This window comes from Caretta caretta, chromosome 7 (genome assembly GCF_965140235.1).
Source record: "Caretta caretta isolate rCarCar2 chromosome 7, rCarCar1.hap1, whole genome shotgun sequence".
NCBI classification, from domain to species: Eukaryota; Metazoa; Chordata; order Testudines; family Cheloniidae; genus Caretta; species Caretta caretta.
Genome location: NC_134212.1, coordinates 15611419 through 15638497, shown reverse-complemented (window position 1 = coordinate 15638497; position 27079 = coordinate 15611419). Strand labels below are relative to the sequence as shown.

The following is a 27079-nucleotide window of genomic DNA, read 5'->3' as shown; positions in this document are numbered from 1 at the left end:
CCCTGTATTCCTCTTCCCCAAGTATTCCCTGTCATCAATTTGGACAGCCTTAACATGCTCCATACCTGGTTTTGCACAGGCTAACCTCACAGAACCAATATGATCGGTTTCAATTGCTTGCGGGGGGGGGGGGGTGTTTCTGTGTTGAGGACAGCAGAACTAACATGAGCCATTGGTTGCCTGCTTCCTCTCAGCATAGGGCATTTATTCCTCAGGTGATCAGTGGAATTACACTGATAGCGACTTTTGGGCGCTTCTGCTTTTACAGGAGATTTGGGATAGGAGTTACCAGTAGAGGAATGTTTTTGGGTAAGAGAATGTTTAGGCTCCCAACCCCCTTCCCTTCTCTCTTCCCAGGGACAAAATGGGATCCTCCCTTCCCACCAGTTTTAAACCCCTCTTTCTGTGGCCTGCCCTCAATAGACACCTGATTCTGTTCGAAGGCATCAGCTAAAAAAGCCATCTCATCCACAGACTTTACATCTTTGTCCCACAGACACTGCTTTACATAAGCCTTACATATGCTTAGGAAATGCTCTTGAACAACAAGATCCAACATTCCCTCAAAACTTGCCACTTCTCTACCCCTTGCTCATTTTCCCAACAAATCTTTCATTTTGTTTACATATTCCCCATTACTCATACCGAAAGCCCTTTTAAGATTCCTAAATTTAACTCTATATTTTTCAGGGGTAATCGGAAAACTTCGCAAAACTGTATCTCTAAATTTACAATGGTCTAAAACGTCTTCAATAGGCATTCCATTTAATACATTTCGAGCTTTACCAGTTAATTTCGCAATCAGGTTAGGAACTCTTATCAGGGATTTCATCAACTATACACAGCCTTTCGAAGGTAGTCAGATATTCAGCAATATCATCTCCTTCACTGTATGCTGGACATAAAAGTGTTCCCATTTGTGGATTTTTGGAGTGATGGGAATTGTTGGGGTCGGGGGGGGTTAGTTCTGCTTCTCTAGCAGGTCCAATTGGCAATTTTGCTCACTCTCTCTCTCTTTCGTCCATGGCCCTCTCTGGCTGACTCTTCCTTTTTCTTCTCTCTCTCTTTCTCTCTCATTTATCTCCAGTTCTTTCAATTGCAATAATCTCTGGTGCTCCCTTTCCTTATCTGCAAGCTGCAGCCTAAAAAGCTCCAACTTCGCAATCGCTTCACTGCTTTCACTCATTTTCCTGTTCTTACTTCCCTTTCCCGAAACAAACAGAAAATAAATAAAACTGTGACCTACTCCTGACTGTTCTTAGCCACTACACTTAAGACTCACTTAAAATCACAAATATCAGTGCTTAAAGTGTGAATTTCGCTTGGAGTAACAAGCCGTACATACACCCTGCTCACTGCGCCACTGTGACATTCCCCTCTGGTGTTATCTGGACAAGTGATCTGTTAGCTCACTCCAATCCTTGACTCCGGGAGCCAGCCTTATCCTCCTCTGCTGTGAGAGCCCCCACTCCTGGGCTGTTCACACAGTCTCTAGCATGTAAGCTGCTCCTTGAATTGTGCAACTGAATGACACTAGCCAATATCTCCGGTCCCAGACACAACCCTAGGAACCTCCGTCTTGCACTGTCCAGTTATGCCCGCTGGAAGCTTATAGGAGTTCATCAATTGAACAAAGAAATTGATATGTACCAGGCTTGTCATCCCAAGGGGAGCCTGTGACACACTTCAAACCAAATGCACTGCTTCAGGTACAAACAAACAAACAGATTTATTAACGATAAAGATAGATTTAAGTGATTATAAGTCAAAACATAAAAGTCAGATTTGGTCAAATAAAAGAAAAGCAAAACGCATTCTACGCTGATCTTAATGCTTTCAATGCCCTTTGTGACAAAGTTCCTCCTCTGCCTTGGTGGGTCCTGTGCTAATTGGCAGATCTGCTTGTGTCAGACATTCACGGCAGCCCTCAGTTTGGCCACTTTTGCTAGTGGCTCAAACCTGCCGTTCATTCAGCTACCCTCATCACTGGCCAGTATGGGGAAAAGGAAGGAGAACAATTCTCAGAGTCTCTGCTGATCCATCTAGTGGGTCGGGGGACAGGCCAGGGACCTTCCCCCCGGTGGGACCCAGTCCAGGTCAACTCCTCTTATATCCAATAGTGGGGTGAGGGATGGGGCCGCCTGCTACTCTGGGTTCCAGCCCAGGGCCCTGTGAATCAGCTGTCTACAGTGTTTCTTGTAACAGCTGCATGAAAGCTACAACTCCCTGGGCTACTTCCCCATGGCCTCCTCCCAACATCTTCTTTATCCTCAACACAGGACCTTCCTCCTGATGCCAGATAGTGTTTGTACTCCTGAGTCCTCCAGCTGCATGCCCTCTCAACTCCTTGTGCGCGCTTCACTGACTGAAGTGAGGTCCTTTTTAAACCAGGTGCCCTGATTAGCTCACCTTAATTGATTCTAGCAGCTTCTTAATTGGCTCCAGGTGTCCTAATTAGCCTGCTTGCCTTAATTGGTTCCAGCAAGCTCCTGATTGTTCTGGAATCGCCTGTTACCTTACCCAGGAAAAAGGGACCTACTTAATCTGGGGCTAATATATCTGCCTTCGATCAATCTCCTGTAGCCATCTAGCCCAACCCTGTCACACCTTACAAACTTAGATGCTTCGCACCAAAGGCTGGCTGGTTGCTCTTCAGCCAGGCTCTCCCCTTTGATCACCACTTCAGTCACTTGGTGGTGTCTGTAGGTGTAGGTGGGAGAGAGAGAGAGCGAGCATGGCAAACCTCTCCCTTTTATCATGTCCTTTCTTCCCTCTTGGCTTTGCCCTCCGCCCTTCAGAGTCAGGTGAGCATTCCCTCATTGCAGTTCTAAACTGACCAAAGAAAGCGGGGTGACTCCCTCAAGAGTCTAACAGATTCTTTTGTTGCTGTCTAGGCCAGCGCCCTTTGTTCCTGTGAGGCTGAGGTGGGTTTGTCCCATCCATGCCCTGATGAGGTGTGAATTTCCCCTCTGCTTCTGAAGAGTTTCTGTCTGGACTTGCTTTAAGCCACGAAGATACATTTTCAGCCTCATAACTATATACATGAAGTGATAACCTACAACAGCACGATAACAACAATGCTCAGTACATCATGAGCCTTCCGAAGACACCCGACATGACAAACTTTGCATTGGATATCACACAATCATTTTATGAAGATGAACATGGGGGTGTAAAGTGTTCCCCCGAGGTACAGAGTGTCACAGCGGGGCAAGGAAGTTCAGTTTTCTGCAAAGAGAAAGTTGGCAACCCTACATGTTCTACAACAAATAATTCTGCATTTGGATTAGAATGTGTGTCTGTAGAGACCTCCTTGGAATTTAGCAATCTAACTGGTTTACTGGTCTTTGAATCATACCTGGAGTTGACTCGTTGTCTTCCAGGTAAGGAAATCATCACTCAAGCTAACCTTCCCAAAAATATTTATCTTAAATCACTGGAAAATAAAAACTATTGCCAAACAAAACAAAAAACAAAAATTACCAACTGAGGCTATATGGAAAAAAAAATCAATATAAAACTAAATTTTTCAGTTTATATTTGAGATCTCTTCCCCCCCACTGCCATTCTTTAGTATCAAGAACACCCGCCTGACAAGCTACTCTTTAAGCATTTATGCCCTTCTTACTCTTGGTCTTCATCTTATCTGAATGATAACCAAGCATTATCATCTTAAAAATCTACCCTGCTGTCACAGCTGACCTTCCATCCCCTAAAGCATCTAAAAGAATAATTCCTCTGTAGGGTGTTGTCGTTGTGCTGATTTAGAGATTCTACTTTCCTTGCACCAGGCATAGCATCTTCTCTTATGCATCACACAGTATTGAGCACACTCAAAGCACACAGACAGTCCTCATCCAGTTAGTGAAGCCAAAAACCTCCTCAGCAACAAAAGGTGGGATACACCATGTGTACTTGCAAGCAAAGTAAGCCCACTTACTTTGGTAGTTAATGAGGTCACTAACACTTTTGAATTACTTGGATCCACCCTTCCACAACCTATTTTAGCACCTGATTAAAATGTATATAATTTATCAAGGGGAGAAAAAAAAAACAGTGCCAAAAGTGTGGGGGGGTCAGATTGGTGTTACTCAAACTCCACCCACAACCCAAGCTCCACCCCCTTATGAGGCCAAAGATGAACTCTCAGGAAACAGCGCAGAACTTCATTATACAGCTTGGGGGGGGGGAGGCAAGAGGAATGTTGTGATCAGCTTTGAAACAGTTAACAGCCTATACATTTAGATTCCATTACTAGGGTTCAGAGTTAAAAACCCATTAAAATGAACAGGAACCTCTCAGAGATTTCTGTTTCAGACAGTATGCAGACATTTCTGCATCAGTTTACATTTCTCTATGTAACCCTAAGAGTTATGTTTATATGTGTGTGTGTGTATAGTTTTTTTTCTTTCAAGTAAAAGCTTTGCTTGCTGTTGGAACCAAGAATATAGCAAGATTCAAAAATGATGGGATTCTGATACATTTAGCAAGAATATCTAGAATTATAAACTAAAAAAGTTTCAGAAGAAAAAAATCTCGTGCTTGGGACTTAAACCATTCTCTGTTATGGGTTAGAAGGAGATTCCGCACAGGAAAGATTATCCTACAGCTGCCCACTGCAGGACTTCTTGCACCTTCCTGTGAAGCATCTGGTGCTGACCAATATCAGAGACTGGACTGGACAGATCATGGATCTGATCCAATATGGTAGGAACTGCCATACATTTCTATGGTCTTGTCCTAGGGGAAAAAAAAAGAAAAAAAAAGATAAGCTACAAGGAAAAGCAATGAATTCACAACGCAGCTCAATGGAATCCTGGCTTTTAGAGTCCAAGCTGGAATTTTTCCCAAATACTCAGGTTCTAAGAATTCCAATCAGGAGACTTCTAGGGGGAGGAGTGAATGCATATGCATTCTTTCTACATGGTACTATGAAAAAGCAGATAACATCTTGTCTTTATCCTCAGCTTCTTCAAAAACAACAGCTTTAATTTAATGCACACTGAGCAGAGATGACTGGAATCACTAACAAGAACAGGTATAGTCTATCTCTCTGACCCCCTTTCCTCACCCTGGAGACTAGCAGATCAACTAAGGACTAACTCCCCTAATTCGCCACCCCAACTCTGCCTCCTCACTTGTTTCAAGTTTGCGGGTATTGGCTCGAGATCATGCACTGCTCTAAAGATTTCCGTAAATCTGGCCAAAATTATTTCCTCTTCAGGAGTGCTGCTCCCTCTCATCCAGTTTTCTGACTGCCTCATGCCTATGGCTCTGTGTTTATTTTTCCCCCTTGTATAATTTTTAACCTCAGCCAATCAAGGTTTCATTATTTACTAAATAAAAGATCTGTAAGTGCTACCAAAGTCCCTTGGCATAACAGCACTTTGAAATCAGAGAGATAATTTGTTCCAATTAAACCAGGAGAGAATCCTAATGGCATTCTAGAAACACTCAGTGATTTTGTATTTCTTTTGATGCCAAACTCTTTCCTACTGCTGTCAGCAGATCTAGGGGAAGACAAGTGCTTACTCTATGAAACTGATTGAAAGCTACAACAAACATTATAACTCAAAGTAAATACAAGAAGTCATATTTCTAATCAAGTTATTTACATTGTAAAGTCTAAGCAGAAGATAATTGCCCATGTTGAGAACTCTGCACTCATTACCTTCACATATGACTGATGTTTTACTCACTTCTGGTGCATATTAATTTGCAGATCTCTTATTTGACAGTGCCAGTTATATGCATTATATATGAAGACTTGCAGAAACACAGTGCTTATTATCACCGAGGTGACGCAACACTCTTTAATAGTCACTATTTGAAATGTTCATACAACACACTAGTTTATTACCTCTCTGAGCCAGGCTTTAACTTTCACCAAAAATTAACAACACTAAATATAAACAAGGGCTGGGCAAACTAGCTTGGAAGGAGATTTGGACATAATTAAGCTAAGCTGAGTACAGCCAGATGGAAATGCAGATACACATGGCCCCAGCAAGAGCCCAGAGAAACCCTCCAGTTTAATTTAATCAGAAACTTCTCAGAACTTTAGAGTTGTTCATTTGTGTTTGATCCTTCGCTCTGACCAGTAAGTCTGGACTGAATCTTTATTCATGAACTGGATAGACGTTAAAATGGTAAGTGCAATGCTTTAGGAATAACCTGCTAAAGATCCAAATAAAACCACGTAAAGACAATCTGTGTAAAATTTTAGTGAACCAATAATCAAGACCATTTTTGGGTTTTATTATGTTTTTAAATTTCCCACAAATTAAATTGGTATTAAAATAGGTGCAAAAAATTAACTTCCCCAGTTTTCTGGGTAAATATTGGGATCTGCGCAGATAACCAAGTCACTGTCCCTTCTGCCAGAGCAGTTTCAGAAGCAGAAGAAGTGGAAGAGGCAAGGGCACCATATCCTCATGCTGCCTCCTCTACCCCCTTCTGCTTCCGGTCCCACTCCAGACGAGGAGACGGCAGTTTGGTTACCTGGGCGACTCAAGTTACCAAGTCACCATCTTTCCTTCCAGAGTGGGGAGCCAGGTCTGGGGTCCCCTGAGGTCCACCCAGGTCACTGAGACACCACCTTTTCCCTGCCAGAGTCGGGAGCTGGGATCAAGGGGTCTGCCCAGGTTACTGAGCTGGATCCACAATTCAGATTCGGGGAAGGAAGGGGGAGAGAAAATGTAAAAGAAAGGTAAATCTCCAGGCGAATGATAGCGCTTGTAAAAAAAACAAAAAACAAAAAAACAAAACAAAAAAAAACCAAAAAACAGGAATTTCTCAGCAAGAATAAAAATAAAATCAGTTAATACCAAAACGGAAGGGCCTTACAAATATGTTTTGCAAAAGAGCATTTGAGAAGCTCAGGGCTTGATGCTCAGAATAATTTTAGTTTTCTATAATGCGGTCTTGAAGAACTCACTGATATTCATAGGAGTGAACTGAGACTATCTTGTGTCCGTTTTCAAGTGACCTTCATAGGTAAAAGAACGAGCAAATAGAGGCCCCAAAGGTTCCTTTTTGGATTGCCAGACAGTGAAGGGATTACCAGTCATGAATCCTCAACAGCCCCTTCCCCCCCTTCTTTCTTTGTCCCCACCTAACAATTTAAAAATACTTCCAGCGATCAGCTGCTGAGAAGAACAGAAGGACTTGCATATATCCAGGACCCAAACCATCGTGGTTTACAGATTAATGCTGGCACCTTGATCTTTGCTCAGAAGCCAGTGAAGCACCCTGCACTTCGTCAGGTGCAAGTGATGCACCAACAATCAAAGGAGAAAATCAGTCCTAGACTCAGATGTTAGCAGATTAAAATCTTAGTTTACCTTGAAAAACCTAGTGAAATGGAACTGCCATACTCTCAAATTGAAAGGACAAAGGAGTCAGTTATTCACAGCAATATGTCAAATGCTGGAGTTCACAAGCCCCATAGACAGCTCATGAAAAAGAAGTGACAATGTTTTGCTGGGATGACAACACTATTTACATTGCTGGATCTATGTGCAGAATCATGCTTTGCTCCTTCTGCCTCTGGGCAGGAGTCCTGATCTTCTCAGGACTGTCTTCTCAGTCAGATATGAGGGGAAGTACTCTTGTGATTTGGTTTGTCTCAGCACAGGCAGAGGAGCAGACTACACATCCTTGCTCCAGGCAGAGTACGCTGAGCAAAATGTGTCCTGTGCATGACCCATGCTGAGTACCTACTCTGCTATAACCACTTCACACACATGTACAAGGTGTTTTACAGCTTACTCCTAGGTTGAGTTTGCTTATGTAGACAGTAGAACCTCAGGGTTATGAGCACGTCGGGAATGGAAGTTGTTCATAACTCTGAAATATTTGTAACTGAACAAAATGTTAGGGTCGTTCTTTCAAAAGTTTACAACTGAACATTGACTTAATACAGCTTTAAAACTTTAAGTTCAGATGGTTAAAAGCAGCATTTTTCTTCTGCATAGTAAATGAAACAAGCACAGAAACTGTTTCTTTACCTTGTCAACAAATTTTTAACTTTTTTTGTAGTAGTTTATGTTTAACACAGTACTGTACAGTATTTGCTTCTCCGTCCCGTCCGCCCCCCCCCCCCGCTGCCTGATCACGTACTGCTGGTTCCAAATGAGCTGTGTGGTTGACTGGTCAGTTCGTAACTGCTGTTCATAACTCTGAGGAGGTTCTACTGTATTTTAAAAAAGATTTTTATTTGAGCTTTATGTCCTATAGAATTTACAAATACAAAGTTACAGGTGGTCCAAAATAACCTTTTAATGGGAGTTAGGTCTCTACTATAGAAAGGTTAAAAAGCACTACAGAACTGACTAGAGAATGAAATGTTTTCTATGGGATTTTAGAGTATTTAAATCCTACTGCTTTTCTATAGAACCTATTGCTTTCATCCCTATTAAACAGGATTTTTCCCATAAAGGCCTAGATGGGAATCTTGTAAAAAATTAAGGCAAGGTGGAAGAAAGAAAGAAAATCATATCTCGTATTTGAGGATGGAGGAAAGGGAAAAAAATCCACCCTAGAGGAAATTCTCTCCTCATCTTCCACCAAAGTGGAGTTTCCACCCTCATCCCCACTGTCTATCCTGTAAGCTTCACCAGGTTGAAAGTAGACCATGAGATATACATGGGCTCTCATTCCTGACATGTGGAGGTGAATTGTCATTTTCTATTCAGAGCTCATAAATCAGAAGCCTGGTATAAAACTGCAGGATATGCACACAAATTTCACCATTTGTTTTATAGTCACGTTGAATTAACAGTATTTGTACTGGAATTGAATAGTGGATAGTTCACATCTTTTTGCAACTATGTGCTACTTAAGGAACTGCAAGCTGCATCTAGCAAAAGCAAAGCTAAGAAGGAGCCAATAGGAGCCATTTCTTGACAGCTGACTCATTTAAGTGTCAGAGAACATTGAGGATATTACAGGAGAATGTTTCTGGAGATAACAGCTGCTTTCCTTAGCACAGCCTACAATTTGTTATCCCCTGTGCTTCAAGGCACCACTGAATGACAGTTTTAACACATGATAAAGTTAAATTTCAGGGGACTGGTTAAACAGTGGACTTACTTCACATCCATATTTAGCCATTTAAAATGGTCAAGAACGATGAACTTGCCCTAACTGACGAGTGGATCAGTTGAAGAGGGGAAGAGTTCCACAGTGATCTGTGACTGTAGCCCAGACCATTTCCAAATGGAATCACCAAATGGAGGGTGTACATAGCAAAGAATTGGTCATGTGGGGTATTAATCAATCATATGGAGTAATCCCCTAACCACCCCAAAAAAAGTTTGCTATCTGTGATCTCGTATCAAAAAGCAAGCAGTCAGAAAGTATTACCTGGTGGGAGGGGGAATGTGGTACAGCAGATTGTCCTGAGCACCAAGTCTAGAAACCTAGGTTCGACTCCCTGTCCTGACACTAAGACCCTCCGTCCCAAAGTGACTGGATAATTTTGCCCCCAAGATGGTTCTTCTCAAGGTCAAGTTTGAGGCACATTACCCATGCTGTGCATTTTCTGTGCATACAGGGAGCTTCAGGTAGGGCTGCCAATCAGCACTGCTCTCGTCCTAAATGGGGAAAAACAAACACACCAGAAATGCATAGGGATTCAGTGATGCTGAAGCAGAGATTTCAGTTGGGGAACAGAGCACAGGAGCTAGAACAGGAATGAACAATGAGGAACAGGCCAGAGTCAGCTCTTTCAAGGAGCTCTCCTTCAAGGAGAAGTCTAATTTTTTTTTTCATTCTTTCAATCTTTGCATCTCATTTCCTGTTCAAGTGAAACATCAAGTCTTTAAATTCAGGAAAAAATAGCTCTGTTCTCATTTATTTTGGTCTCTGTCTGTCTCTTCCTCCTCTACCAAGCCCAAACACCCACACAAGATAGGGATGAGGGTTTCAAAGTTCACCTCGGGCTCCAGTAAGATTGATCTGTGTGTTCAAGACAGGTTCAACACACATAACTTTCATGACTGCTAAAAGAATGGTCTTTCAGCTACCGTTTTCATGACCAGATGAAGATCTGAGTTAGAAATATATCCCATCCCAGGGTTGGTCAGTTAAGTAGGGGCTATCTCCCCAGAACACAACAGATGCATTAGCTTAAGTTATTCCATGTCAGACGGAGTTTTATGCATCTCAGAAGTCTGAAACATTTGGATAAGTTATTTTTAAAAATACCAAATGCAATATTTTAGCATACTAGGCACCTCTCTCCAGCTCCATTTTGTTTTCATATTTCTCAGCACTTTAGAGAATCAGGTTTGTAATTGGAGGCAGCATACCCCACTGGTTAAAACAGACGTATAGAGTCTAACACCTGGAAGTTCTACTCCCATCTCTGCCAACAACCTCTGTATGGCCTTGGGCACTTAATTTCTCTCTGTCTCAGTATTTCCCCTCCACCTTTGCATATAAAATAGTGGTTATATCTACCCCTTCATGAAGAGCTTGAGACCCATTGATGAAGACCACTAAGTTTTTGTTTTCAGTTACTGTAGAACTGTTTGAAGTCCTCTGAAAAGTTTTATATTAATACTCCCAGTATGGATATGAACCAACAGTTTTGATTCATCAGCATCCTTAGTAACTTTTCAGAAGGCTCAGGTGCCCCTATTCACTTGGGCAGAGTCTGAAAGCTTATTAAGGAAGAAAGTTAAGTGTGTTAGCGAGGAGGGCCAGCTGCAGAGGAGAACAGAACAATAGAATTACCTTAAAATAATAAGCAGGCCACAAACAACAAGAACTTTTGATTGTATTAAAAGGAGGATAGGCACTGATCTGGTCCCCCCTACCCCTAACAACTCATCAAGGCATTTCATTCCCTTGGGCTCTTGTAACTAAGTATAATATTTCATTAAATATCCTGTTCATACCAGCTTATGTACTAGGGAACACACTAATTTTAGAAAACTGATTAGCTAGTTCTTTCTAACCGAATGTTATTGTAGCGAAGGTCAGATTTTGCATTGAAACTATGGCAACAAAGCCACAGTATTCTTTTGTCTACAAGGTTGGGACTAGGTTTTAACCGTAGTGTTCCACTTAACAGCTCAACTCTGGATTTTGGCAAGCCTTCCCTCAGTTCTACCTGAACTCTCCTGGACTTTCAGCAAGGAAAAAATGTTTAAATATATTTACAGTACCCAGATGATACAAAAAACATTTACATTAGTAAGCATTTCAGTTACTTCATTTTTAGTACCAAAGTACTTGTGAAGGCATTTCCCCCAACCACGTCACTAATATCAATTAATTTATTCTCTCAGCTTGCCTGTTAAGTAGGGGATTAGCCACATTTTTCAGATAGACAGTTGAGATGGAGGAAGTCACTTGATTTCTCTAAGCCACAGACTGAGTGTCACCAAGACAGAAACTCAGAAAAAGCAGGCTCTGAGTTCGTCTAGTCCTTTAGCCACAAGCCCAGCCTTCCTCCTGTGTAAAGTTCCAGTGTATATACATGCCCACTGTATATTCTGTGGACGTTTGCTCCATCATTTATAAAACAACATCTGTTTTCATTTACCTACGTGCAAAACATGAGCATGTCTAAAATGAAAAACAAAAAAACAGTTGGCTGAATGCTGCACGTTAACCACAATATTCCATCCTAGTGCATATCAATGGAGGAGCTCAACCTGGCCAATCCACACACCATTCACATTGTATACCAGGGAGGTCTCTCTCTTTTTCCCTCCCCCTACCTATAAACTTTCCTGTGCAGGGAGACACATTAGAGAGTAGAGCCTGTCCACATCAATTTGTCTCCCGTGTACTTTCCTCAACACCACTGTCTTGGTGCTCCTTCTCCAGGAAATACAGCAACACCACTCCAGAGAGTCACAGTTAAGATATCCTACAAGCTAGGCAGCCATCTCAGCGAAGTACCCAAGTGTCTATAAGCTGGGAACCAAGGTACTGAATGTCACTCCCATTTCCAGGCGCACGGAAAGTCACCAAGCCAGCTACAGAATGCCAGCCTGCCTTAAGAAACAGGCCAATAGTGAATAAGCATCCACTTCTTCCCACAGAAGAGAATGGAAAAAAATCAAACTAATAAAAGTTGTTTTTTCCCCCCAATACAAAATTCAAAGGTTCAAATAGATACTGGGAGCTTATATGATTACCTAATGATAATAGTTAATGCTAATAAAGAGACATGTTGAGGAGGACATAAAACCTCATCCTTCAGGGGTCAAGTCAGACTAACTATTACAAACTGGGGTAAGAGCTTCATGGGAGGCAGATTATCCCACAATTGTTTATTGGGGGGTTTCCTTCAACCTTCCTCTAAAGTATCTGGTGTGAGGCACCATTAAAGACAGTTTACTGGGCTAGGTGGACTTTGGGGCTCATTCAGTAAGAGAATTCCTTGGTTATGGTAAATTCTGCCCTCCGATGGCTGCATTCAAGTCTCATGCAAGTTAATTATCCCTGCATATCTTAGGCAGAATTTAGCTCCTAATATCTATGGAAGTTAGTATACAACCTCTACATTCCAACCATGTTTGTAAAGAAGGGGAAAGTCCTCTCCTCTTCATTGCATGTTAAAACAAGCTAAAGACACTGGACATCATTCATTAGAACAGAATGTATCATGAGTTATGGCACAGAAGTATCTGAGGGACACCACTATTCATGTAACAAATGTAACTGCAGAGCTTGAGATACTTCTCTGGGGCAACCACAGTCAAATGTTGTTGTAAAGCTCAAGCACTGTACTGTTTTACCTACCATTTCTCTCCAAAAAAGCTCAGCCTATTGCATTTCACTGGTGTTTAATAAGTCCTTTTTGGCTTTTACCATATGTCCAGTGCAGCATTTTCACATTTGGGTGGGTATTAAAAAAAATGCATTTCCGCTTTAGCTCACGAGAATATACTTTTGGAACCTTTAATTTTGTTCGGCACTTCGACGCCAGAGTGATAAGTGCTATATAAAATTCTACCATGGATAGACAGATGGGTTGCATGTTGAGAGTTCAAAATTTCAGGAAGATGGTATCTATTTAAATTATGTATGCTACCAGCTGGAATGGTAGAACAAACCATTGTCGTTCCAGTATGGTCTAAAGTGATCAGCATTTTTGAAGATGCAATGTGCACTCAGACTGTTCCATGGGCCCCTTCCTCTCACAGTCTAAGGCCTTTTTGGCACATCGTCTAATTTGCAAGTTGCAAAAAAGTGCAAAAGTCTTAAGCACCTAAATTTGTCATTGTTTAGTATAATGTTTTTCCCCAGTCCTGTGACCAGAACTCCATTCTTAAAAAGTTTCTTGGTTTAACAGAGACCACGACATCAGCATAGATGTTGTGAAGGACTAAGAGACAGCATTAAAGTGTTATAAGTCAGACAGTTAAGAAAAATCCAGTGTAATAAGCAGAGGTTTACAACTTCACCCTGTTTAAACTTCAGATACTCAATGAGCACATCTCAATCTAACCCATGAATTTCAAAACTGAAATGGAGCCACATTGCCAGTATGATGAGAAAAGCATCTACTTTTCTTCTCCAAAACCACCACACTGACCATGAGCCCCCAGAAGAGTACTTTCCAAAAGTTACAGTATAGTAAACTCACGACTGAAATCATTTCTGTATACTGCATGCATAAAGTTTGTGCTATTAGTTTAATTTGTTAATTCATTGTCACCAAAATATATTTGGGCCACTACCAGATAAATTTAAATGGAAAGAAAAAAAAATCCCATGAGAGTTCTAGATACCCTGATAATTAATATGAACATTAAAACAATAACGCTCTCTACTCTCCATCATTCCAAGAACAATCTTCTGCCAAACTCCTATCAAAACAGATGCTCTTTGCAGCATAGCCAGATAATCACCAAGTGCAAGCTATTTTGGAGCAAAAGGTCATTTGCAGCAGCCCAAATTGCTCCAATTACTCTCATCCGAGTGGTGGTAGGAGGAAGAGAATCTATGCATAGATATGTGCAAGCACTGACATTTTCCACAACTCTTTTTAGGTGAAGCTAAACTGATATAAAATGGCCCACATTTCTGAGAACAGGTATACTACACTTGAACTAAAAGAGGAGTTCATTGTAGCTCTTAATTCTGAGCTATGAACAAGTCAGCAACAAAATATTCAGCATTCCAGTATGTGGGAATATACAATCAAGAAACGTGCAGCAGTGCTATAGTTTATGGAGTTAGACAACCTGTGTACATGGTGTGATCTGGTTCACATTAAACAAAGCATTTGGGTGCAAACTTTCGAGTCCTGATGGCACGTGTGAAACGTGCATCCTTAAGAATCCTCAACTCTGTATTAAAAAGATATATATTGATCTAACTGAACGCAGATCATAATGTAAAATAATCCCATCAAAACAGCCAGCATATACACTAGAAATTCACTCTACTATCCAGCTTCATTTCAAATACGCACTCTAGTTACAAAAAGACTGATTTGTTCAACATTAGCCTTAACACTACTAGATAAGCACAATAAAATGCTTCATGATACCATTATTCAGAAACAACATGGATTAGGATCCAACGAAGAAACAGAAATTCAGCTTCTCATCATTTGCTTCGCTATGAGGGCATTTTAAGTCAGAGATACGGGCTCATTCCTTGAGCGTTTTGCCAAAAAGAAGTGTTGCCTAGCAACAGCTAAAACAATGTTCTGTGAAGGAGGTGGCAGCTGGATAAATTAACCGAACAAGCACATATTTTCCTTCACTATACTGCAGTGGAGTTATTACAAACTATCCAGTCCAGTCCATCCTGAGGTTGCAACAGGATCCATGTCCTGAATAAATATATTTGAGCAATAGAGGGAGGCTACTTGGCAAGCCCTGACGTCTTCCATCATGTTAGCATACAGGTTTACAGCACTGCTAAATTCTGATGGGAAACAAACACACCTATAAAGACTGCAAAAGCACATTAAGTCTGTACAGTATGAGCCAGGGGTTAAGCCACAAGACTCTCAAGATCCTACACGCAGGTTCTATCACCAGCTCTGCTACCCACCACCTGTGTGACCTTGGCCAAGTCACTTAGCCTCTCAGTGCCTCCCTTTCCTCCTCATCCGTAAAACAGAAATTCACCCCCGAGAATCATGCAAGTTCCAAGCATTATTACTTTCATCCCTCTATCACCAGTAAGAGATTTGATTGCAATTCATTCGTAAGTTCTGCACAAACTTGTGTATATAAAAAGGTGTCATGGAAGAGTCTACAATGAGAGTCACAATCCTATTCAAACAGCCTTGATAGCATGAATAAAATGCGATCCCAGCTTTTTTAAAAACACCTGTCAGCAGTTTTTCAATCTTTCTGAGCTGAGCTCCCTCTTCGAGTTACAATTTTTGATTGCGCCTCCCCACCAAAACCCAGACAAAAAGAGGTGAGTCAGGGGGTGGAGGTGGTACTCCCTGCCCAAGCCCCACCGCACTGAACCCTGAGCCCCACCACAATGGGTTGAAGCCCGAGCTGCCTGGCATCACTGCTCGCCACCCTCCCTTGGGGGGGCGGAGGGGGAGGGTACGCCCCACAGTTTGGAAACCTCTGGCCTAAGAGGATAGTTTTTACTATCCAAAAAATAGCACAGATTATGGATTTGTCTTATGTTTTAAGAATTGTGAAACTAGGATTTTATTGCTACAGATGTCATTTGTACCGAGAATATATTCAAGCTCGGTAAAGAAAATGCTGTTTCCGAAAGATATTTAAAATATCAGTCTTCCCACTTCATTTTTGTAGGTGAAGGATGTAAAGGCGTGCCAGCATTCAAAACATGAAAACTCTCGGCACTCCAAGTCACTGACAGTGGCTGAGGACCAATACAACTGAACTAACAACCTTCCTCAAAGCTCTGGGAAGCATGCAAGTTTCTTGCATCAGACACAAATTTCCATCTGATGTTTTAATTTATTGTGGCAGCACACTGAAGCTTCTTATCCTTTTTTTCAAAGTCCAGCAATATTCTGTCTCAGCCCACATCTCAGAAACTTCAGCTCTTATGTCATCCCCTCTTTCCACTGCACCATCTACTCTCCATTGCTCTCCCAACAAAACTAGTCCTGAGGCCCTCAAAACGGTACCCTTACAAGTTTACTTCTGACCACAGTAACTCAAAAGCTTAAATAAATGTCCTTCTTCCACTCCTATCTCCCCCTTGGGATGGAACTCCTTCTGTATCATGGGTCACCAAGGCACCATGCTCATCCAGTTCTTCCCTCACAACTCACCTCTTTAACATTGAACACAAGGACTGCATCATTAGTGGGCAAAATAATACAAGAACTATTTCTCTTCTCAGCTGCACAGAGAATCCTTCAAAAAAGGCAATTAGTTCTAAGGGCCATTTTCAAGTAGTGAGTGTGTTGTTAGTGCTTAATGATACTTATGAGGTATTTATTATAAAAAGATTTGTGTGTGAAGTAGTTACATCAACAAACAGATTATACATGTAACTGAACCATTACACATATGGAAAGTGGAAGATATTCTAAAAGTTGTGAAGTAAAAGCTGTGTATCAGAATATCAAAGGTAAAGTCGCCAAGTTGACAGTGGAGCTTTCAGAGCACACTACAGGCGACTAATTGTCCTCTACGCAACAAGACTTTTTAATCCTGAAATACTGATAGCTAAGTGAAAGCAGAAGGGCCAAATTTTGCCATTGGAAATATACGTATGCATTTTCCCTTTAATTCTATAAAGGTCATGCATGCTTATCAAAGCACAGAATTTGGCCTTAGGCATCTCTTTACCTTTACTGCTGTATTAAAAGTAGTGGTATCTTTGTGAGTTTACCTCTTACCACAGACGCTCAAGCAGGTTTCTGCACTTCTTATAAAGAGCATCAGCCATCAAAGTGAAATCCACAGTCATGTTTCTGACATCTCCCATTGAGAAGGTGAATTTTAGGTATTAACTGACATCTGCACAGCTGAAAGCACAGCTCATTTGAAAGCAGATTCTCACAAAGATGTAAAGCAGATTACAACATTTTCTGTTCATGAAGACATGCTACCCGCTAAATCACTGGCCTTTGACTACCTGGGCGCCTACTCTAATGGGAAACCCAGAATGTAATTAACCACATTCACTTACTTATAGCAATGCTTTCTGAATGCCCCCACAAGTCAAGCTAAGATTAGACTTCAGCATATTCATATTCTCTCCTTTTAGGTCTCATGGAGAGCAGGCCTCATTACAGCCTCCCAGATCCCACCTAATGCTATGCTTCAGCAAGTACCATGTGAAATCACTGTCACACATTCAATTACAACATAGAATACAGAGTGTACATTACTCACTTTATATTATTTTTATTACAAATATTTGCACTGTAAAAAAAGTATTATTCTTCAATTCACCTCCTACAAATACTGTCGTGCAATCTATCACGAAAGTGCAATTTACAAATGTAGAATTATTTTTTTACATAACCGTACTCAAAAACAAAACCATGTAAAACTTTATAGCCTACAAGTTCACTCAGTCCTACTTCTTGTTCAGCCAATTGCTAAGACAAACAAGTTTTGTTTATTTTTTTACATTGCAAATATGTGTAACAAAAATAATATAAAGTAAGGACTCCACACTTTGCTTTCTGCAATTTAAATCAATATATTTGAATAGTAGGAAAAGCATCCAAAATATTTATTATTGTTTAACAGTGCAATTAAAACTGCAATTAAGAATGCTTAATTTTTTAAAGTCATTTGACAGCCCTAGTTTTAGAACATGTGAGAGACCAGAGACCTTGCTGGGGACTGGACCCAGCCCATAGGTTGAGGGTATCTGTGCTATCTACCTGTTTTAGTCCCAGTGCAAGTGATTTTGCAATATTTTAGCGAGAGGAAAATGCTTGAGGACAAAAGTTACGTTTACCCAAACTGCAAATCACATCCCTGGAGGCCTGTAGCCGCACCCACACTAACTGTAGTCTAGCTAGCTTGTTAAAAATAGCAGTAAGGATGCCACGGTGTAGTCCAGTGCCAGCCGCACAAGCAAGTACATATCAGTGGGATGGAGAGTGGCAAGCAGGCTTGTGCAGCCCACACTGCAGAGTCCTCACAGCTATTTTTAGTGAGCTAGCTAGAGTACAGCCAGCACGGATATGTCTAAATGAGCTGCCACCCGTACCAACTGCTGCAATGTAGACATAACTGTCACTCTAAGACCCTCTCAATGTCAATTGGCAGTGGGCCCACTGTTCTGTGAATTTCCATCAGACCGGACACACTTATAACACATAACTATCATAGTATTTATGTGTAATCTGTAAAGAGTGACATGTGTAGTATCAAATGAAAACTGGTGACACACTGGTCAAAAATATCATTGTGTGATGTATGTACAGACAGCGTGTACAGAATTAGGTGTGTGTCCTGGAAATGTGTTCCTAAAGTGTGTTTTGGAGCAGACTTTATAAACACATTTGTCCTAGACAAAGCAATGTTGATTTGCATGTGTCTATAACATAAATGGAGCATGGGGATGTCAGAGACGATGGGCAATTCATTTGCATCGGAGGTAAACACCAGTTATCAGGAGGATGAAGACACTGCATGGCATCAGCACCCTGGAGAACACCACATGTTGAGCCCCAGGGGGTATAAAGGCAAAGAAAAAGGGCATCTTATGATCCATCACTAAGGGAACAAAGAGGCCAACACTCTTTGCGCCTATGACCGGTGGAGCCCCAACTCTTTGGGGTGGAGACGCTGAGAAGTAACTGGAGGTGAGAAAACTTTTAGACAAAGCTTGAAGCCTGCTAAGATTAGATGTAGTCTCTTAGAAGCATGTTCTACTTCTGTTTTATTTGTAACCAATTTCTATTACCTCTGCATAGTATCACTTAGAACTTATTTTTGCTTTATTATAAATCCATCTCTGTGCTATTATATTAAGTGAAGTGTGCACCCTTGGCTGAGCCAGCAGGCTGGTGTGTATTCTGTCTCTTTGGAGACAATGGACTTGGTAATTCTGTGAGCGCCCAGTGACAAGTCTGGATGCTGCAGGGGAACACTTTGGGAACTGAAGTGCACCAAGAGTTAACCTGCAAGGCAAAGTTAGGACTGACAGAGTCCTGAGGAGTTTGTTGGGCTGGCTAATGGACTGGACCATCAGGGAGCTGAAGAACACTTTAGCAGCAGCAGCAAATCTCTCTCACTGAGGCAGAGGAGTAACAAGGCAGCTTACAGTTCAGGATGATCTGAGAAAGTGTCACAGGACCCTAATCCTCACGTTTGACCAGCCTAAACTCTGGGACCACATGGTGCCATTTGTGCAGAGTTCAGGAGAGCCCTTCTTTAGCGATGTTAAAATATATCAAATCACCTGCTATTTAAAGAACCTGTAAACTTTAGTGGTGTCTGTGCATCTTCAGCCAAAGTTTCCCCTGTTGTGCAACTACAGCCCTTGGTTTGCTGTTGCCTTCCACTCAAGAGGAGGTTGACTTTCTCTGGTGTCTGTGTACAGCGTAGGTTGTGAGGTATTGGTGTCCCCTGTGCTAGGATGCTCGCTCTTGTCATTAAGACACTGGACTGAGACTCAGAAGACCTGGATTGAACTCCTGGCACTGCCATAGAATTCTTGCATGACTGCAGACAAGTCACTTACTCTCTCTATGCCTCTATTTCCAATCTATAGATGAGGAAATACTTCCCTACCCCACAGAAGGTGGCAAAGTCAACCTGAAATGCTCCAACGTAGTTTTGATGGAGGCCATATAAAAATACATAGGCAAAGGGGTGTTACGCACTTTTAAGATCTTTTTGGGGAATTAACATATAAAAGACCATTGTGCTAAGGTTTTATACCTTCCATTGCCGTTAACTGTTAAAGGAAAGAACATATAGGCTTCCCTGTGAAGTCTTGGATGAAGTTGCTTCTACACAGGTTGAAATGGTTGTCCGATTATTCATTTCTCCTTTAATAATTTACAAGCAACCTCCAAACAGAATGTTTTATATGCTGGACAAATGTGTGGTAGGTACTTGTACCTAACTGTAGTCACTAAGCTACGCGAGCGAGAATTATGTCTTTTTCTATTCTTCCTCTCACCTTTCCTGGCTCTTCCTAGTCAAGTCTGTTCTTTTTCCTTCTTAGTCTTTTACACTAAGATCAAAATTTGTTTAGCATCGCATATTCCAGTTCATGAGACAACATCCAGAACAGCAGCACTCTACTTTCCTTGGCAAATTTAACATTGAAACTAAAACTACTCTAGACCACTTCTTCAGCATCGTCAATTCATTGTGTATAAGTACACCAATTAGCCATTTAGTAACAAAGTGCCCAGGAAAAAAACGAGCACTTTACAGTGATCTAACAGCAATAACCCATTTATCCCAATTCCCTTTTTACAGGCTGTTTTTAATCAATGTGATCTCATCAGTGTTCTGAATTGTGAGGGAAGAAAAACTGCAGCCTTTCATAAAAGCAAGACCGCAATGGAGAGGGTGCATGACTTTTCTAAGGAGCTGATCACCTGCAGCTCTCAGATTTTCAATGGGATTGTTGGTACTCCACACGTCTCAAAAAATTTCATTCCAGACCTAAAGAAACAGGGTAGCAAACACAAACTGAAGGTAGTGTGCTGCAGAACATACCCATTGAAGAGATTTTACACACCCACTCTTTAACCAACTAGTGCTCATTTTCTGTTTGTTAGGAAGCAATGCAAGATAAATGAATCTTTTATTCCGTTTCTTTGAACTTCAGGCACTAAAAATGAGTGGGGCACAGAGAAGGAATTTAAGAAACTAACTGAGAATGGACCCACATTCATTTCTTCCCTTCCCATTCAAAAATTAGTTTAACAAGGAGAAGTCACTCTGGTCTTCTTTTGACACTGCCTGTCTAAGATCTGAAAGAGGAAGGTTTTTACCCCATGTGACCAAGCATATCTTTCATAGGGTTAATTTCCTGGTGCAGGGCAGGAGGGCAAACTTAAACTTATTAGAACGTGGTGAGGTCAAAACAGGAGCTGTTGTGTCGAATCAGGTTCACTCTCTTTCATTTTCTTTCCTAGGGTTACTTTCTGTCATTTTCAATTTCTGTCTATCCAATACTAAACCTATTTATGCTGTCTGTATGTCTTAAAGGAGCCAAATTACACATGGAGAAAAGGAAATGAAACAAACCTGTTTGCATCCTGTTTGCATCGATAAGAAAACCAGCCTAAACTAAACACACCCAAAATATGTTCTTAAACTTATGCAAGCCAACTATTTGTGAAATAGTTGCTCAATACATAAAACAGTAATGTGTCTCCACACCATGAAAGACATTGGGACTGAGTTTAAGTCATCACAAGTGGAAAAGACAGGTTCACAGGAAGATGCTAAATCACCCTACAGAAGGCCAGTAGCTCAAAGACTCTAAAACATGACATACGCCGCCATCGTTCTGAACCAGAGATAGGGCATCTTTAAACTATTAGGGTAATAAGTACACCAGGACCCCATTGTGCTAGGCACTGCACAAAACACAAAACAAAAAAGACAGTCCCTGCCCCAGAGAGCTTACTAAGTATAAGACAAGAGGCAGCAGGTGGATACAGACAGAGGGAGGAGTACAAGGAAACTATGAGACAATATTAGTCAGCATGATAGGCAGGGGGTTTCAGCCCACCAGCAACCTAACACTTATCAAGTTCATTTGCAGACATCACAGCAAAGGTGAATTTTAAGGAGAGATTTGACGCAGACGATTGTAAGTAAACTTATAATCTTACCTCTGAATTTTTTGGGTGGGTTATTAAGATCACCTGCTTCTGGCTGCACAACACATCTATCGTCCACAAGGCTGCAAAGAAATGAGCAACTCAGGTAAGACTTTTTGTTTGCAAGTGCTGCTTCCTAGGTACCAGACACAAAGTGGGTTGCTTTCCAATAGTCAATCCTGTTGGCTGCTTCAATGGAGGACAGAAAATTCCCAGAAACCAACTCATGCCAAATCTTTCTACGAAGCATGCAGCCAATTTGTTTGTGTTGTCCAGAACCACACTGCTGGACAGGCGGGACAATCAGTAAGTTTATCACTCCTGCTCACTGCATCTTCCTCATGTCCCCTCCTGGGGGGACACATAGATTGGCCCATATTCTAATGAAACGAGCAAAGGCCATACAGCAAGTGTCACCTCTTGGACAGATACCACTATTTGAGAATATGTTATAAACACTCCCCCATTAAAGGGCAGCAAACTGGGGGAAAAAATGATGAATGCATCAGATCACATATTACCCCCAGTGGAGCCTCAGTTAATGTCCAAAAAGCCAGGAACATAAACTACGTTAGCACAGGGACAACACACTCCCGAAAGAGAGAGGAAGGCATAATTGATGCATCCTTGCTTACCGGTCATCAAAAGGTAAAGGTTTCACCTTGGAGCCAGATAGCCAAATATACATCACTGAAAAGAACCACCAGCGTCAGGTCAAAACTGGCTTAATTATGGAGGAGGAGGTGGTTTTGTGTTTGTTTTTTTAAATAGTCCAGTGAAGGTTGGTACCAACAGAAGATCAATCTAACCTCCTCCTGCTTTACCAGGAAGGGGGTAGAATTGGATAACTGCACCTGTAAGGCGTTCCATCAGAGAGTTCCAACAGAGAGCTTCTTCTCTGAGCGTGTACTGGCAAAGACATGGGGGCGTGTCTACTCCCAAGGAACGAAGGAAACAAGGTAAGTATATTGCTGTAACCTATCACAAGTCTTATGCCTTGGACATTTTATAGACCATCTGAAACACCTCTATTTTTCATATACAGTGAAAACGTCTCAGTAAACAAATATTTTAAAGTATCTCGTTTGACCTTCTTGGCTCAAATTAAGACCTTTCCACTGACCTGTCAAAGAGGCCTTCTACATGTGTATAAAGCACAGTTCCCCACAATGTCCTGAAAGTTTGGGACACTCCATTCTCATATAGTAATAGCTGGGAAAGACAGCTTGAGATCTAGAATATGAGAACTATTCTTTGCAGAGACTGGTTACGTGCAGGGAGTGTCTTTGAGACAACAATTATGGAAAATCGTGAAGTGCATAGAAGATTAATTGATTCAGAGCGGTTTACATGGACTTAAGAGAAGGTGAACTTCCTATCTATACTATGGTAGATTATCACAATAAAGAAAATAATTTTCTAGTGTGTGCAACATACAAGATGAGATTTATATACATAATAAAATAGTAATTAGAATAATCAGAACATTGAATTTGGAAAATAGCAAAAGGGAAGTTCTGATTAAGCAGTGAAAGCACATCACAGAAATATTAAACAAGAACACCCTTCAAGATAGATTTACTTGGATGGAACAGCATTAGGATTTATAACAGTATATGTTTTCCATCCTTCATTAACTGTATGCATACGCCGTCACACACAGCATAACATGTGTGTGTTTTGATAGCCTTATATCATAATAACTGAGTATGATTACATTGATTTTTTTCTGAGAGGCTTTAATTTTCTTCAGGTCAAACAGTAAGTGAACTATGGAACAAAGATAATTTGACTATGAAGGGATATTAAGATGCTAATGCATTTCACATAGCAATTGGGATTTCTATTTAAAATCTGGGTCAGAGTACACATGACCATTTTACAGTACAATTACCTTAAAATATTGCAAACGAATTTGAAGAAAATACTAATAGAAGTATCGAGCTGCCAAGGGAAACGTGTTGGTCAGGTCTTGAAAAATACATCCAATGTCTACGTATTAACACAAGGACTAAATCTACTAGCCATGGTGAAAAATAGCTGCTCAGTAATGCCATCAAAGCCATAGCCAGTTTATTGTGGCACTGTATTTAATTAAAACGTACGGTCAAATCAACTTCCTACTTTGTTTTTTTAAATGTTATTTACTCTTAGGGTTACTTTAACAGTAGAAAAAAAAATAGTCAAATATTTGTTTTTCAATTTACTTCACCAATGTTCAGCAAGTAGTATTTGGGCAGTTATACAGCTGGTCGAATGCTACGAAGAGTATGAATCATATTTGATGAGTACCTGGGAAATCTGTCAAATACGTTCACAAAATACTATTCGACCAATCCTACTTACTACATGCTTTGCTTTTATCATACTTTTTTTCCCTTCTGGCAGCATCCCATATATTCCTCCTTTTCCTATAATAAATCACGGTGCTTTTTCATTGCCTGCTTCTTTTTCTCCCACTAATTTCCCTTTCCCCCTCAGTTGCATTCTCTACATCCACCAAGGTTTTCCTAACTCCTTTCTTCTGCGTCCTTCCCACTGCCATATCTTCCTCCCCATAAAATACTTATCTTTTCAGTCATCTCCCTCCAACAGATGATTCCATGCACCCACTCATCCTCATACCTACTCAGAAAGTTTAGCAGCTATTCCAGAACCCTAACAGTTCAAGGACTAAATCTACCAGTCTGGGGCAACGTCCAGGTAAGATGCCAACCATCACTAGCTGCTGGGAAATGGGGAAGAGGGGACGCTGTCTCTTTCCCCTGCTCAAAAGCTTCATCTCTCACATGCATCTGGACATTAGGAACTGAATTTGCAGCCACTATAACTGCCTCACCCACCCCCAGGTCCCTCTGACTGCAGGAAGGGAGCAGCAGTGGGTCTCTCTAGCCCTCATCCCACCAACCTTCCTGACTGCTACTTTACTGCTCATTCAGCTTCCTGGTTGCCATGGTAAACGGTCTACCAGTTACTCTGCCCTTCCTCAGCATTTTATCTGCTGTTACCCCTCTCCCAGATGTCACTGCTTTGTCCAGTGAATAGCTCCAGTGCCGGTCTCTGATGTGAACAGCTGTCCCCAGGCAGCAGGAGAGTGAAATTAAACAGGTTTGTGTTATTTTTTATTCAAAACTTAGATTCTCCTGGAGTTGATGACACTCACCATGGGAAAGCTTCCTTGCCCTAGAAGAGTGGCCACCTAACGCTTATTGATTAAGGAAGCGGCCTGGACTGGTTTCTGAGAAGAGTCGCTGAATGACTAGTCTACCAGGGAGCACATAGTATGGTGTTTGTCAGGGTGGTCAGGCCACCAAAGAAAGTGCACCAAGCAACAGAAGCAAGCAAGGCAGGGCTACCGCTCCAGTTCTTGGCAATGCAGCCCAGCAGCAAAAAAAGTAAATACCCTAGAGTTGGAGAAGTGTGATGTTGTTTACATGAGAAATCTTAGGCACATCGGAAGAGGTAGGACCAGTCATTAGTGATAAATACTGGTGCAGATGCAATATGACCTACTCTTTTCCTTTAAAATATCTACCTAAGCTGCCTTCCATGCTCCATCAGCAGATTATGCCAAGGGGCCTGCTCCTTCCCAAGCACGAAGCACACTTCCTTACTCACTTCCCTCCCCCTATAACTTAACCGTGGCAAGCTATTTGCCCATCCCATGGTAAAACCATACCATTTCCATTCCTAACCCCTCTGTCCTCTCAAGTGAAAGCTTTCTATCTGCTATGTTGCTTTGGGCTATTTTCAAAACATGACAAGTCTTTACAGAAGACTCCCCCAATTTATTCCATTATTTATGGGTACAGGAAACACCCAGATCCATTAGACTCAGGATTACTAGCTCAGCCTTGTCGGTCTTTTACACAGCTAAGGACATCTTTCAATGCAAGACAACAGCTGCCCTTACCCCAAGGTGCTGATAAATCCATTCGTTGAGCCCTCTGCATATAGAGAGCAAATGTCTCCAATATGAAGGAAGCTTGACATCTTGTCAGACATGTCCTGCTTGTTGGTCCTAGGAAAAAAGAGAAGATAGGGAAAAGGAGTGTTAGTGTATTTACTAGGTAAAATAATTCCCTGAGTAAGAGCCCCATAGACAACAAGCCAAAACACAAAAAAATTCAGAGTGAACACTTGATGCAATTCCAAGAAAGTGCTGACTTTAAAATGATAAAAGCTTTTTTTTAAAAAAAAAAAAAAAAATCCACAAGTCTAGTCACCATCTGGCTAACTGAACAACTCCTTGATCCCGAGATTGATGTATTAGAGACAGGAAGTTTTGACTGTAGCTTCTACAGTTGCAAGAGTATTTCCCAGCCCATGGTGCAGTGAAAACTTAGATAGGTATCTCAGGGCAAAGACAATTTGAGCTCCACATTGTCCACATTCAATGATTTTTGTTTACCCAGTTTATCATACAGATGTTCACTTAAAAGATTCCATTCCAGGCACATTCTCACCAGGTGGAGAATGGGCTTAAAGAAAAGGAAGAAAGGAGCAGATCCCCTTAATTTAAGGCATTTTACTTACAGTATTGTTCTAAACCAGGAAAGATTTCTCAGCGTAAGCCAGTTGTGCTAGTTCCAGATCGGATTTAGTGCATTCAGGAGCAATTTGAAAGTATTGGCCTTTTCTCACCCCGTTCCCGCTCCCCTGGTGCCCACCTTGCCCCGTTCCCGCTCCCCCCTGGGATATAATGAAATGATGGTCAAAGGAATTTTAATGAAAGATATTAGCATGGTTTGTAAGTATTTTTGTCAGCTGCTCCATCAATATATGTCAGTAGCTACCATCTTAACAGAAATACAGTATTAATGAAGACATTGTGGGAAATGTTATTGTAGATGTTTGGCAGCAGATTCTCCACGAAACAACCAAAAGACTCCTGGAAAACCACAACTGGAATTTAAGTGATTAAACCAGAGGTGGGCAAACTACAGCCCGCGGGCCACATCCAGCCCACGGGACCATCCTGCCCGGCCCCTGAGCTCCCAGCCGGGGAGTCTAGTCCCCAGCCGCTCCCCTGCTGTCTCCCCTCCCCCGCAAGTATTGTTCTGGCCCGCCGCTCCTACCAGGCAGTGTGGGGAGCGTGTCTGGCTCCAGCCGAGCGGCGCAGCTCCAAGCTCCTGCTGCTCTGAGCAGCATGGTAAGGGGGTGGGGAGCAGGGGGGTTGGGTAAAGGGGCAAGAGTCCCGGGGCGCAGTTACGGAGCAGTTGCATGGTGCAGAGGTTCTGCGGGGCGGTCAGGGGATGGGGAAGAGGGAGGATTGGGAGTCAGAGTCCCGGGGGGGGCGGTCCCAGGGGGCAGTTACAGGCAGAGGGTCCCGGAAGGGGG

At 41.7% G+C, this 27079-nt stretch overlaps 1 protein-coding gene across 9 annotated transcripts in view; it reads right to left on the bottom strand.

Moving 5' to 3' along the window:
- Positions 1–27079, bottom strand: part of ITPR1 (inositol 1,4,5-trisphosphate receptor type 1) — a 251501-nt gene that overhangs the window by 207251 nt on the left and 17171 nt on the right. For all 9 annotated transcript variants that reach the window (XM_048856975.2, XM_075130279.1, XM_048856974.2 and 6 more), the window contains exons 2-3: positions 25653–25760; positions 21752–21822 (exon numbers count right to left, since the gene is read on the bottom strand). In XM_048856975.2, coding sequence (XP_048712932.1) covers positions 21752–21822; positions 25653–25744 — 163 coding nt within the window. In that variant the 5' untranslated portion in view covers positions 25745–25760. The remainder of the gene's footprint in view (positions 1–21751; positions 21823–25652; positions 25761–27079) is intronic.